The sequence below is a fragment of the Pseudophryne corroboree genome, assembly GCF_028390025.1.
Source record: "Pseudophryne corroboree isolate aPseCor3 chromosome 3 unlocalized genomic scaffold, aPseCor3.hap2 SUPER_3_unloc_15, whole genome shotgun sequence".
In the NCBI taxonomy this organism is placed as follows: Eukaryota; Metazoa; Chordata; class Amphibia; order Anura; family Myobatrachidae; genus Pseudophryne; species Pseudophryne corroboree.
In genome coordinates this window covers 2385367-2399727 of record NW_026967503.1, presented here as the reverse complement: position 1 = coordinate 2399727, position 14361 = coordinate 2385367, and the positions used below count along the sequence as shown (strand labels likewise).

The 14361-nt window shown below is 36.7% G+C and overlaps 1 protein-coding gene across 1 annotated transcript in view; it reads right to left on the bottom strand.

The window, feature by feature from the left end:
* LOC134983459 (zinc finger protein 585A-like) overlaps positions 1-14361 on the bottom strand; it is a 116581-nt gene that overhangs the window by 56320 nt on the left and 45900 nt on the right. Inside the window, exon 6 of the mRNA XM_063949137.1 lies at positions 11633-13180. Within this exon, the coding sequence (XP_063805207.1) occupies positions 11633-13180 (1548 nt within the window). The remainder of the gene's footprint in view (positions 1-11632; positions 13181-14361) is intronic.

The window sequence follows — 14361 nt, the reverse complement described above, 5'->3', positions numbered from 1 at the left end:
TGTATATGGAATATATGGTGTAACTAGATCTGACTCCTGTCATTCTCACCAGTAATAATGTTACTTTTACATTTCTCCTTCTGTATATGTAACGTATGGTGTAACTAGTTCTGACTCCTGTCATTCTCAACAGTAATAATGTTACTTATACATTTCCCCTTCTGTATATGGAATATATGGTGTAACTAGATCTGACTCCTGTCATTCTCATCAGTAATAATGTTACTTATACATTTCCCCTTCTGTATATGTAACGTATGGTATAACTAGATCTGACTCCTGTCATTCTCACCAGTAATAATGTTACTTATACATTTCCCCTTCTGTATATGTAACGTATGGTGTAACTAGATCTGACTCCTGTCACTCTTACCAGTAATAATGTTACTTATACATTTCCCCTTCTGTATATGTAACGTATGGTGTAACTAGATCTGACTTCTGTCATTCTCACCAGTAATAATGTTACTTATACATTTCCCCTTCTGTATATGTAACGTATGGTGTAACTAGATCTGACTCCTGTCATCCTCACCAGTAATAATGTTACTTATACATTTCCCCTTCTGTATATGTAACGTATGGTGTAACTACATCTGACTCCTGTCATTCTCACCAGTAATAATGATACTTATACATTTCCCCTTCTGTATATGTAATGTATGGTGTAACTAGATCTGACTCCTCTCATTCTCACCAGTAATAATGTTACTTATACATTTCCCCTTCTGTATATGTAACGCATGGTGTAACTAGATCTGACTCCTGTCATTCTCACCAATAATAATGTTACTTATACATTTCCCCTTATGTATATGTAACGTATGGTGTAAGTAGATCTGACTCCTGTCATTCTCACCAGTAATAATGTTACTTATACATTTCCCCTTCTGTATATGGAACGTATGGTGTAACTAGATCTGACTCCTGTAACTCTCACCAGTAATAATGTTACTTATATATTTCCCCTTTTCTATATGTAATGTATGATGTAACTAGATTTGACTCCTGTCATTTTCACCGGTAATAATGTTACTTATACATTTCCCCTTCTGTATATGTAATGTATGGTGTAACTAGATCTGACTCCTGTCATTATCACCAGTAATAATGTTACTTATACATTTCCCCTCCTGCATATGCAAAGTATGGTGTAACTAGATCTGACTCCTGTCATTCTCACGTTACTTATACATTTCCCCTTCTGTATATGTAATGTATGGTGTAACTAAATCTGACTCCTGTCATTATCACCAGTAATAATGATACTTATACATTTCCCCTTCTGTATATGTAACGTATGGTGTAACTAGATCTGACTCCTGTTATTCTCACCAGTAATAATGTTACTCATACATTTCCCCTTCTGTATATGTAATGTATGGTGTAACTAGATCTGACTCCTGTCATTCTCACCAGTAATAATGTTACTTATACATTTCCCCTTCTGTATATGGAACATAAGGTGTAACTAGGTCTGACTCCTGTCACTCTCACCAGTAATAATGTTACTTATACATTTCCCCTTCTGTATATGTAACGTATGGTGTAACTAGATCTGACTCCTGTCATTCTCATCAGTAATAATGTTACTTATACATTTCCCCTTCTGTATATGTAACGTATGGTATAACTAGATCTGACTCCTGTCATTCTCACCAGTAATGTTACTTATACATTTCCCCTTCTGTATATGTAACGTATGGTGTAACTAGATCTGACTCCTGTCACTCTTACCAGTAATAATGTTACTTATACATTTCCCCTTCTGTATATGTAACGTATGGTGTAACTAGATCTGACTTCTGTCATTCTCACCAGTAATAATGTTACTTATACATTTCCCCTTCTGTATATGTAACGTATGGTGTAACTAGATCTGACTCCTGTCATCCTCACCAGTAATAATGTTACTTATACATTTCCCCTTCTGTATATGTAACGTATGGTGTAACTACATCTGACTCCTGTCATTCTCACCAGTAATAATGATACTTATACATTTCCCTTTCTGTATATGTAATGTATGGTGTAACTAGATCTGACTCCTGTCATTCTCATCAGTAATAATGTTACTTATACATTTCCCCTTCTGTATATGTAACGTATGGTGTAACTAGATCTGACTCCTGTCATCCTCACCAGTAATAATGTTACTTATACATTTCCCCTTCTGTATATGTAACGTATGGTGTAACTACATCTGACTCCTGTCATTCTCACCAGTAATAATGATACTTAAACATTTCCCCTTCTGTATATGTAATGTATAGTGTAACTAGATCTGACTCCTGTCATTCTCACCAGTAATAATGTTACTTATACATTTCCCCTTCTGTATATGTAACGTATATGGTGTAACTAGATCTGACTCCTGTCACTCTCACCAGTAATAATGTTACTTATACATTTCCCCTTCTGTATATGGAATATATGGTGTAACTAGATCTGACTCCTGTCATTCTCACCAGTAATAATGTAACTTATACATTTCTCCTTCTGTATATGTAACGTATGGTGTAACTAGATCTGACTCCTGTAATTCTCACCAGTAATAATGTTACTTATACATTTCCCCTTCTGTATATGTAACGTATGGTGTAACTAGATCTGACTCCTGTCATTCTCACCAGTAATAATGATACTTATACATTTCCCCTTCTGTATATGTAATGTATGGTGTAACTAGATCTGATTCCTGTCATTCTCATCAGTAATAATGTTACTTATACATTTCCCCTTCTGTATATGTAACGTATGGTGTAACTAGATCTGACTCCTGTCATTCTCACCAGTAATAATGATACTTATACATTTCCCCTTCTGTATATGTAATGTATGGTGTAACTAGATCTGATTCCTGTCATTCTCATCAGTAATAATGTTACTTATACATTTCCCCTTCTGTATATGTAACGTATGGTATAACTAGATCTGACTCCTGTCATTCTCACCAGTAATAATGTTACTTATACATTTCCCCTTCTGTATATGTAACGTATGGTGTAACTAGATCTGACTCCTGTCACTCTTACCAGTAATAATGTTACTTATACATTTCCCCTTCTGTATATGTAACGTATGGTGTAACTAGATCTGACTTCTGTCATTCTCACCAGTAATAATGTTACTTATACATTTCCCCTTCTGTATATGTAACGTATGGTGTAACTAGATCTGACTCCTGTCATCCTCACCAGTAATAATGTTACTTATACATTTCCCCTTCTGTATATGTAACGTATGGTGTAACTACATCTGACTCCTGTCATTCTCACCAGTAATAATGATACTTATACATTTCCCCTTCTGTATATGTAATGTATGGTGTAACTAGATCTGACTTCTGTCATTCTCACCAGTAATAATGTTACTTATACATTTCCCCTTCTGTATATGGAATATATGGTGTAACTAGATCTGACTCCTGTCATTCTCACCAGTAATAATGTTACTTTTACATTTCTCCTTCTGTATATGTAACGTATGGTGTAACTAGATCTGACTCCTGTAATTCTCACCAGTAATAATGTTACTTATACATTTCCCCTTCTGTATATGTAATGTATGGTGTAACTAGATCTGACTCCTGTCATTCTCATCAGTAATAATGTTACTTATACATTTCCCCTTCTGTATATGTAACGTATGGTATAACTAGATCTGACTCCTGTCATTCTCACCAGTAATAATGTTACTTATACATTTCCCCTTCTGTATATGTAACGTATGGTGTAACTAGATCTGACTCCTGTCACTCTTATTGAGTAAAGTGTATACAGCGCTAACAAAAAACTGGATATGGGAAATTAGTAATCACAATTTATTATAAAACATTGTTGCAACAATTAAAGTCATATATAAAAAAAGGAGGGGGACAATATTTTGTCAATAAAAAGTAAAAATATATAAATATATATATATATAGGGCAGGCACAGCAATTTTTGTTTGATAAATTACCACACGAGGAAGCCGAATGGGTACACTGGTGCAAGTCCTTGCACCAGTGTACCCATTCGGCTTCCTCGTGTGGTAATTTATCAAACAAAAATTGCTGTGCCTGCCCTATATATATATATTTTTATATATTTTTACTTTTTATTGACAAAATATTGTCCCCCTCCTTTTTTTATATATGACTTTAATTGTTGCAACAATGTTTTATAATAAATTGTGATTACTAATTTCCCATATCCAGTTTTTTGTTAGCGCTGTATACACTTTACTCAATATTATTTACCCAGGGACTAACTATCCCTTTAAAACAGCAGCTGAAAAGGATAAGCATATCCTCTTAACAGCGCCGGACTAATTACCTTGGTAATTTATTTTTTTGTCCTGTCACTCTTACCAGTAATAATGTTACTTATACATTTCCCCTTCTGTATATGTAACGTATGGTGTAACTAGATCTGACTTCTGTCATTCTCACCAGTAATAATGTTACTTATACATTTCCCCTTCTGTATATGTAACGTATGGTGTAACTAGATCTGACTCCTGTAACTCTCACCAGTAATAATGTTACTTATATATTTCCCCTTTTCTATATGTAATGTATGGTGTAACTAGATTTGACTCCTGTCATTCTCACCGGTAATAATGTTACTTATACATTTCCCCTTCTGTATATGTAATGTATGGTGTAACTAGATCTGACTCCTGTCATTATCACCAGTAATAATGTTACTTATACATTTCCCCTCCTGCATATGCAAAGTATGGTGTAACTAGATCTGACTCCTGTCATTCTCACGTTACTTATACATTTCCCCTTCTGTATATGTAATGTATGGTGTAACTAAATCTGACTCCTGTCATTATCACCAGTAATAATGATACTTATACATTTCCCCTTCTGTATATGTAACGTATGGTGTAACTAGATCTGACTCCTGTTATTCTCACCAGTAATAATGTTACTCATACATTTCCCCTTCTGTATATGTAATGTATGGTGTAACTAGATCTGACTCCTCTCATTCTCACCAGTAATAATGTTACTTATACATTTCCCCTTCTGTATATGTAACGCATGGTGTAACTAGATCTGACTCCTGTCATTCTCACCAATAATAATGTTACTTATACATTTCCCCTTATGTATATGTAACGTATGGTGTAAGTAGATCTGACTCCTGTCATTCTCACCAGTAATAATGTTACTTATACATTTCCCCTTCTGTATATGGAACGTATGGTGTAACTAGATCTGACTCCTGTAACTCTCACCAGTAATAATGTTACTTATATATTTCCCCTTTTCTATATGTAATGTATGATGTAACTAGATTTGACTCCTGTCATTTTCACCGGTAATAATGTTACTTATACATTTCCCCTTCTGTATATGTAATGTATGGTGTAACTAGATCTGACTCCTGTCATTATCACCAGTAATAATGTTACTTATACATTTCCCCTCCTGCATATGCAAAGTATGGTGTAACTAGATCTGACTCCTGTCATTCTCACGTTACTTATACATTTCCCCTTCTGTATATGTAATGTATGGTGTAACTAAATCTGACTCCTGTCATTATCACCAGTAATAATGATACTTATACATTTCCCCTTCTGTATATGTAACGTATGGTGTAACTAGATCTGACTCCTGTTATTCTCACCAGTAATAATGTTACTCATACATTTCCCCTTCTGTATATGTAATGTATGGTGTAACTAGATCTGACTCCTGTCATTCTCACCAGTAATAATGTTACTTATACATTTCCCCTTCTGTATATGGAACATAAGGTGTAACTAGGTCTGACTCCTGTCACTCTCACCAGTAATAATGTTACTTATACATTTCCCCTTCTGTATATGTAACGTATGGTGTAACTAGATCTGACTCCTGTCATTCTCATCAGTAATAATGTTACTTATACATTTCCCCTTCTGTATATGTAACGTATGGTATAACTAGATCTGACTCCTGTCATTCTCACCAGTAATGTTACTTATACATTTCCCCTTCTGTATATGTAACGTATGGTGTAACTAGATCTGACTCCTGTCACTCTTACCAGTAATAATGTTACTTATACATTTCCCCTTCTGTATATGTAACGTATGGTGTAACTAGATCTGACTTCTGTCATTCTCACCAGTAATAATGTTACTTATACATTTCCCCTTCTGTATATGTAACGTATGGTGTAACTAGATCTGACTCCTGTCATCCTCACCAGTAATAATGTTACTTATACATTTCCCCTTCTGTATATGTAACGTATGGTGTAACTACATCTGACTCCTGTCATTCTCACCAGTAATAATGATACTTATACATTTCCCTTTCTGTATATGTAATGTATGGTGTAACTAGATCTGACTCCTGTCATTCTCATCAGTAATAATGTTACTTATACATTTCCCCTTCTGTATATGTAACGTATGGTGTAACTAGATCTGACTCCTGTCATCCTCACCAGTAATAATGTTACTTATACATTTCCCCTTCTGTATATGTAACGTATGGTGTAACTACATCTGACTCCTGTCATTCTCACCAGTAATAATGATACTTAAACATTTCCCCTTCTGTATATGTAATGTATAGTGTAACTAGATCTGACTCCTGTCATTCTCACCAGTAATAATGTTACTTATACATTTCCCCTTCTGTATATGTAACGTATATGGTGTAACTAGATCTGACTCCTGTCACTCTCACCAGTAATAATGTTACTTATACATTTCCCCTTCTGTATATGGAATATATGGTGTAACTAGATCTGACTCCTGTCATTCTCACCAGTAATAATGTTACTTATACATTTCTCCTTCTGTATATGTAACGTATGGTGTAACTAGATCTGACTCCTGTAATTCTCACCAGTAATAATGTTACTTATACATTTCCCCTTCTGTATATGTAATGTATGGTGTAACTAGATCTGACTCCTGTCATTATCACCAGTAATAATGTTACTTATACATTTCCCCTCCTGCATATGCAAAGTATGGTGTAACTAGATCTGACTCCTGTCATTCTCACGTTACTTATACATTTCCCCTTCTGTATATGTAATGTATGGTGTAACTAAATCTGACTCCTGTCATTATCACCAGTAATAATGATACTTATACATTTCCCCTTCTGTATATGTAACGTATGGTGTAACTAGATCTGACTCCTGTTATTCTCACCAGTAATAATGTTACTCATACATTTCCCCTTCTGTATATGTAATGTATGGTGTAACTAGATCTGACTCCTCTCATTCTCACCAGTAATAATGTTACTTATACATTTCCCCTTCTGTATATGTAACGCATGGTGTAACTAGATCTGACTCCTGTCATTCTCACCAATAATAATGTTACTTATACATTTCCCCTTATGTATATGTAACGTATGGTGTAAGTAGATCTGACTCCTGTCATTCTCACCAGTAATAATGTTACTTATACATTTCCCCTTCTGTATATGGAACGTATGGTGTAACTAGATCTGACTCCTGTAACTCTCACCAGTAATAATGTTACTTATATATTTCCCCTTTTCTATATGTAATGTATGATGTAACTAGATTTGACTCCTGTCATTTTCACCGGTAATAATGTTACTTATACATTTCCCCTTCTGTATATGTAATGTATGGTGTAACTAGATCTGACTCCTGTCATTATCACCAGTAATAATGTTACTTATACATTTCCCCTCCTGCATATGCAAAGTATGGTGTAACTAGATCTGACTCCTGTCATTCTCACGTTACTTATACATTTCCCCTTCTGTATATGTAATGTATGGTGTAACTAAATCTGACTCCTGTCATTATCACCAGTAATAATGATACTTATACATTTCCCCTTCTGTATATGTAACGTATGGTGTAACTAGATCTGACTCCTGTTATTCTCACCAGTAATAATGTTACTCATACATTTCCCCTTCTGTATATGTAATGTATGGTGTAACTAGATCTGACTCCTGTCATTCTCACCAGTAATAATGTTACTTATACATTTCCCCTTCTGTATATGGAACATAAGGTGTAACTAGGTCTGACTCCTGTCACTCTCACCAGTAATAATGTTACTTATACATTTCCCCTTCTGTATATGTAACGTATGGTGTAACTAGATCTGACTCCTGTCATTCTCATCAGTAATAATGTTACTTATACATTTCCCCTTCTGTATATGTAACGTATGGTATAACTAGATCTGACTCCTGTCATTCTCACCAGTAATGTTACTTATACATTTCCCCTTCTGTATATGTAACGTATGGTGTAACTAGATCTGACTCCTGTCACTCTTACCAGTAATAATGTTACTTATACATTTCCCCTTCTGTATATGTAACGTATGGTGTAACTAGATCTGACTTCTGTCATTCTCACCAGTAATAATGTTACTTATACATTTCCCCTTCTGTATATGTAACGTATGGTGTAACTAGATCTGACTCCTGTCATCCTCACCAGTAATAATGTTACTTATACATTTCCCCTTCTGTATATGTAACGTATGGTGTAACTACATCTGACTCCTGTCATTCTCACCAGTAATAATGATACTTATACATTTCCCTTTCTGTATATGTAATGTATGGTGTAACTAGATCTGACTCCTGTCATTCTCATCAGTAATAATGTTACTTATACATTTCCCCTTCTGTATATGTAACGTATGGTGTAACTAGATCTGACTCCTGTCATCCTCACCAGTAATAATGTTACTTATACATTTCCCCTTCTGTATATGTAACGTATGGTGTAACTACATCTGACTCCTGTCATTCTCACCAGTAATAATGATACTTAAACATTTCCCCTTCTGTATATGTAATGTATAGTGTAACTAGATCTGACTCCTGTCATTCTCACCAGTAATAATGTTACTTATACATTTCCCCTTCTGTATATGTAACGTATATGGTGTAACTAGATCTGACTCCTGTCACTCTCACCAGTAATAATGTTACTTATACATTTCCCCTTCTGTATATGGAATATATGGTGTAACTAGATCTGACTCCTGTCATTCTCACCAGTAATAATGTTACTTATACATTTCTCCTTCTGTATATGTAACGTATGGTGTAACTAGATCTGACTCCTGTAATTCTCACCAGTAATAATGTTACTTATACATTTCCCCTTCTGTATATGTAACGTATGGTGTAACTAGATCTGACTCCTGTCATTCTCACCAGTAATAATGATACTTATACATTTCCCCTTCTGTATATGTAATGTATGGTGTAACTAGATCTGATTCCTGTCATTCTCATCAGTAATAATGTTACTTATACATTTCCCCTTCTGTATATGTAACGTATGGTGTAACTAGATCTGACTCCTGTCATTCTCACCAGTAATAATGATACTTATACATTTCCCCTTCTGTATATGTAATGTATGGTGTAACTAGATCTGATTCCTGTCATTCTCATCAGTAATAATGTTACTTATACATTTCCCCTTCTGTATATGTAACGTATGGTATAACTAGATCTGACTCCTGTCATTCTCACCAGTAATAATGTTACTTATACATTTCCCCTTCTGTATATGTAACGTATGGTGTAACTAGATCTGACTCCTGTCACTCTTACCAGTAATAATGTTACTTATACATTTCCCCTTCTGTATATGTAACGTATGGTGTAACTAGATCTGACTTCTGTCATTCTCACCAGTAATAATGTTACTTATACATTTCCCCTTCTGTATATGTAACGTATGGTGTAACTAGATCTGACTCCTGTCATCCTCACCAGTAATAATGTTACTTATACATTTCCCCTTCTGTATATGTAACGTATGGTGTAACTACATCTGACTCCTGTCATTCTCACCAGTAATAATGATACTTATACATTTCCCCTTCTGTATATGTAATGTATGGTGTAACTAGATCTGACTTCTGTCATTCTCACCAGTAATAATGTTACTTATACATTTCCCCTTCTGTATATGGAATATATGGTGTAACTAGATCTGACTCCTGTCATTCTCACCAGTAATAATGTTACTTTTACATTTCTCCTTCTGTATATGTAACGTATGGTGTAACTAGATCTGACTCCTGTAATTCTCACCAGTAATAATGTTACTTATACATTTCCCCTTCTGTATATGTAATGTATGGTGTAACTAGATCTGACTCCTGTCATTCTCATCAGTAATAATGTTACTTATACATTTCCCCTTCTGTATATGTAACGTATGGTATAACTAGATCTGACTCCTGTCATTCTCACCAGTAATAATGTTACTTATACATTTCCCCTTCTGTATATGTAACGTATGGTGTAACTAGATCTGACTCCTGTAACTCTCACCAGTAATAATGTTACTTATATATTTCCCCTTTTCTATATGTAATGTATGGTGTAACTAGATTTGACTCCTGTCATTCTCACCGGTAATAATGTTACTTATACATTTCCCCTTCTGTATATGTAATGTATGGTGTAACTAGATCTGACTCCTGTCATTATCACCAGTAATAATGTTACTTATACATTTCCCCTCCTGCATATGCAAAGTATGGTGTAACTAGATCTGACTCCTGTCATTCTCACGTTACTTATACATTTCCCCTTCTGTATATGTAATGTATGGTGTAACTAAATCTGACTCCTGTCATTATCACCAGTAATAATGATACTTATACATTTCCCCTTCTGTATATGTAACGTATGGTGTAACTAGATCTGACTCCTGTTATTCTCACCAGTAATAATGTTACTCATACATTTCCCCTTCTGTATATGTAATGTATGGTGTAACTAGATCTGACTCCTGTCAGTCTCACCAGTAATAATGTTACTTATACATCACTTTGCTCCCAATAGCACTCACAGAACTTTACATTCACATTTACACAGAGCACAAGATACGCAATAAGTAGAACAGAATAAAGACCTCAGCGTGTGGGATGTATATTTAGGAAGTGAAGGAACATTAATGAAACATGTGAGTAACAGTCATCAGTCTGTTTGTGGTCTCCAGGGTGGAGGTCTCTTGGACTGTGCGAGGCAGCAGGTTCCATGGTCAGGGCTGCATAGCTAACAGATCAACCACAAATGAAATACAGCAGATTCTTGGTACTGCTGGTAACAGTCTGAGGGGGAGAGGTAGGGAATTCCAGAGAAAGGGAGCAGCACGTGAAAAATCTTGGATAGGAGTGGGAGGAAGTAATCAGAAGACAGCGAGTCGGCGTGCATTAGCATATGGACCTGTTTCGCTAGGACTGAGTCACGGCCAACTGGCATCACCCACACCTGGAGCTCAGCTAGACATTTAGTATTGGTATTTTTTTCAGTACCCGGAGCAAAGACAGGTTATATGCATAGTAGAGGTAAAGGAGGACATGACGTCTTATTATTTCACCCAGTAGCAGCATGTATATTGTAAAAAAAACAAAACACAGGACATAGGATAAAGCCTGAAGGAACAATGCAGGGAAATGGTGAAGATGAGTATACTCCAGAAGATTAAAATGGTTCCCCAGCTGTGATGTCAACTGTGTCCAACAAGAGCTGATTTATTAATCACTCAGAGCATGCAAATGGCTTTACACCTCTGTGAGTTCTCTCATGTTGAACAATTTGTGATTTCTGTGTAAACCCTTTCCCACACTCAGAACATGAAAATGGCCTCTCACCTGTGTGACTTCTCTCATGTCTAACAAGATGTGATTTCTGTATAAACCCTTTCCCACACTCAGAACATGAAAATGGCTTCTCTCCAGTGTGACTTCTCTCATGTTGAACAAGATTCGATTTCAGTGAAAAACATTTCCCACACTCAGAACATGTAAATGGCTTCACTCCAGTGTGACTTCTCTCATGTATAACAAGATATGACTTGTGTGAAAAACCTTTTCCACACTCAGAACAAGAAAATGGCTTCTCTCCAGTGTGACTTCTCTCATGTTGAACAAGATTCGATTTCAGTAAAAAACATTTCCCACACTCAGAACATGTAAATGGCTTCACTCCGGTGTGACTTCTCTCATGTGTAACAAGATGTGACTTGTGTGAAAAACCTTTTCCACACTCAGAACAAGAAAATGGCTTCTCTCCAGTGTGACTTCTCTCATGTTGAACAAGACATGATTTGTGTGAAAAACCTTTTCCACACTCAGAACAAGAAAATGGCTTCTCTCCAGTGTGACTTCTCTCATGTTGAACAAGATTCGATTTCAGTGAAAAACATTTCCCACACTCAGAACATGTAAATGGCTTCTCTCCGGTGTGACTTCTCTCATGTCTAATAAGAGTTGATTTCAGTGCAAAACATTTCCCACACTCAGAACATGATAATGGCTTCTCTCCGGTGTGACTTCTCTCATGTCTGATAAGAGTTGATTTCAGTGCAAAACATTTTCCACACTCAGAACATGAAAATGGCTTCTCTCCGGTGTGACTTCTCTCATGTTGAACAAGATGTAATTTCCGTGTAAAACATTTCCCACACTCAAAACATGTAAATGGCTTCTCTCCAGTGTGACTTCTCTCATGTTGAACAAGACATGATTTGTGTGAAAAACCTTTTCCACACTCAGAACAAGAAAATGGCTTCTCTCCAGTGTGACTTCTCTCATGTTGAACAAGATTCGATTTCAGTGAAAAACATTTCCCACACTCAGAACATGTAAATGGCTTCTCTCCGGTGTGACTTCTCTCATGTATAACAAGATGTGATTTCCGTGTAAAACATTTCCCACACTCAGAACATGTAAATGGACTCTCACCTATGTGAGTTTTCTGATGTATGACAAAATTTGATTTGGATGTAAAACATTTCCCACACTCAGAACATGAAAATAGCTTCTCACCTGTGTGACTTCTCTCATGTATAACAAGATGTGATTTCCGTGTAAAACATTTCCCACACTCAGAACATGGAAATGGCCTCTCACCTGCCTTACCTGCCTGATGGGTAATAAGCTTTGTGTTCTGTGTAAAACATGGTGCATCTATAGAACATGGAAACACTGTATCTACTCTCAGATCTGTAACAGATGCACCAATATCAGAGTGATCAGGAGAACATTTCCCAGGATCAGAGGGATCAGCTGATAGAGCTGGATGTACAATTGGGGTAATGAGATTAGTTCCTGGAGAATCCTGTCTACTGTCATCTTTTATTTCACAATCCAGGCATGATATTAGATGTCCTTCTGAGATATTCCTGCTTGTGTGTCCATCTGCCGGAAATAAAATACATTTTGGAAATGTGAATTTTCATTAAACAATTAAAATCTGGTAAAGATCATGATCAAAACTGGAAAATTACTATAAAATGAGTAGACAAGACCCAGGATGTTACATGGTACAATATATAATTCTGTAACAGACAGTGGGGTAAATTTACTAAGGTCCCGATTTTGGCCGAGATGCCGTTTTTTCTTCAAAGTGTCATCTCGGTCATTTACTAAACTCAAATCACGGCAGAGATGAGGGCATTCATATTTTTTTTGGAGTAGTTGTAAAAAAATACGAATGAATACACCATCGGTCAAAATACGCCAGCAAATTAGTAGAACTCGGTCATTTACTAAAAAGTGCAAATCTCCAAAGAGGAAAACACTGCCGTGAAAAATTACAAATCGCAAAAAAGTGCTAAAAAAAAAGCAGACCTGCTTTTTTGAGCCGTGATTGCATAGGCATGCAGGGATCCATGAGATCCGTGCATGTCTATCAGTGGGAAGGGGTGGGAAAGTGGTTATTTTCACACAAAAAAATGCGTGGGGTCCCCCCTCCTAAGCATAACCAGCCTCGGGCTCTTTGAGCCGATCCTGGTTGCAAAAATATGGGGGGGAAAATGACAGGGGTTCCCCCATATTTAAGCAACCAGCATCGGGCTCTGTGCCTGGTCCTGGTTCCAAAAATACGGGGGACAAAAAGAGTAAGGGTCCCCCGTATTATTAAAACCAGCACCGGGCTCCACTAGCTGGACAGATAATGCCACAGCCGGGGGTCACTTTTATATAGTGCCCTGCGGCCGTGGCATCAAAAATCCAACTAGTCACCCCTGGCCGGGGTACCCTGGGGGAGTGGGGACCCCTTCAATCAAGGGGTCCCCCCCCCCAGCCACCCAAGGGCCAGGGGTGAAGCCCGAGGCTGTCCCCCCCCATCCAATGGGCTGCGGATGGGGGGGCTGATAGCCTTTGTTGTAAATGAAAAGATATTGTTTTTAGTAGCAGTACTACAAGTCCCAGCAAGCCTCCCCCGCATGCTGGTACTTGGAGAACCACAAGTACCAGCATGCGGCGGAAAAACGGGCCCGCTGGTACCTGTAGTACTATTACTAAAAAAATACCCAAATAAACACAAGACACACACACACCTTGAAAGTAAAGATTTATTACATACATGCACACAAACA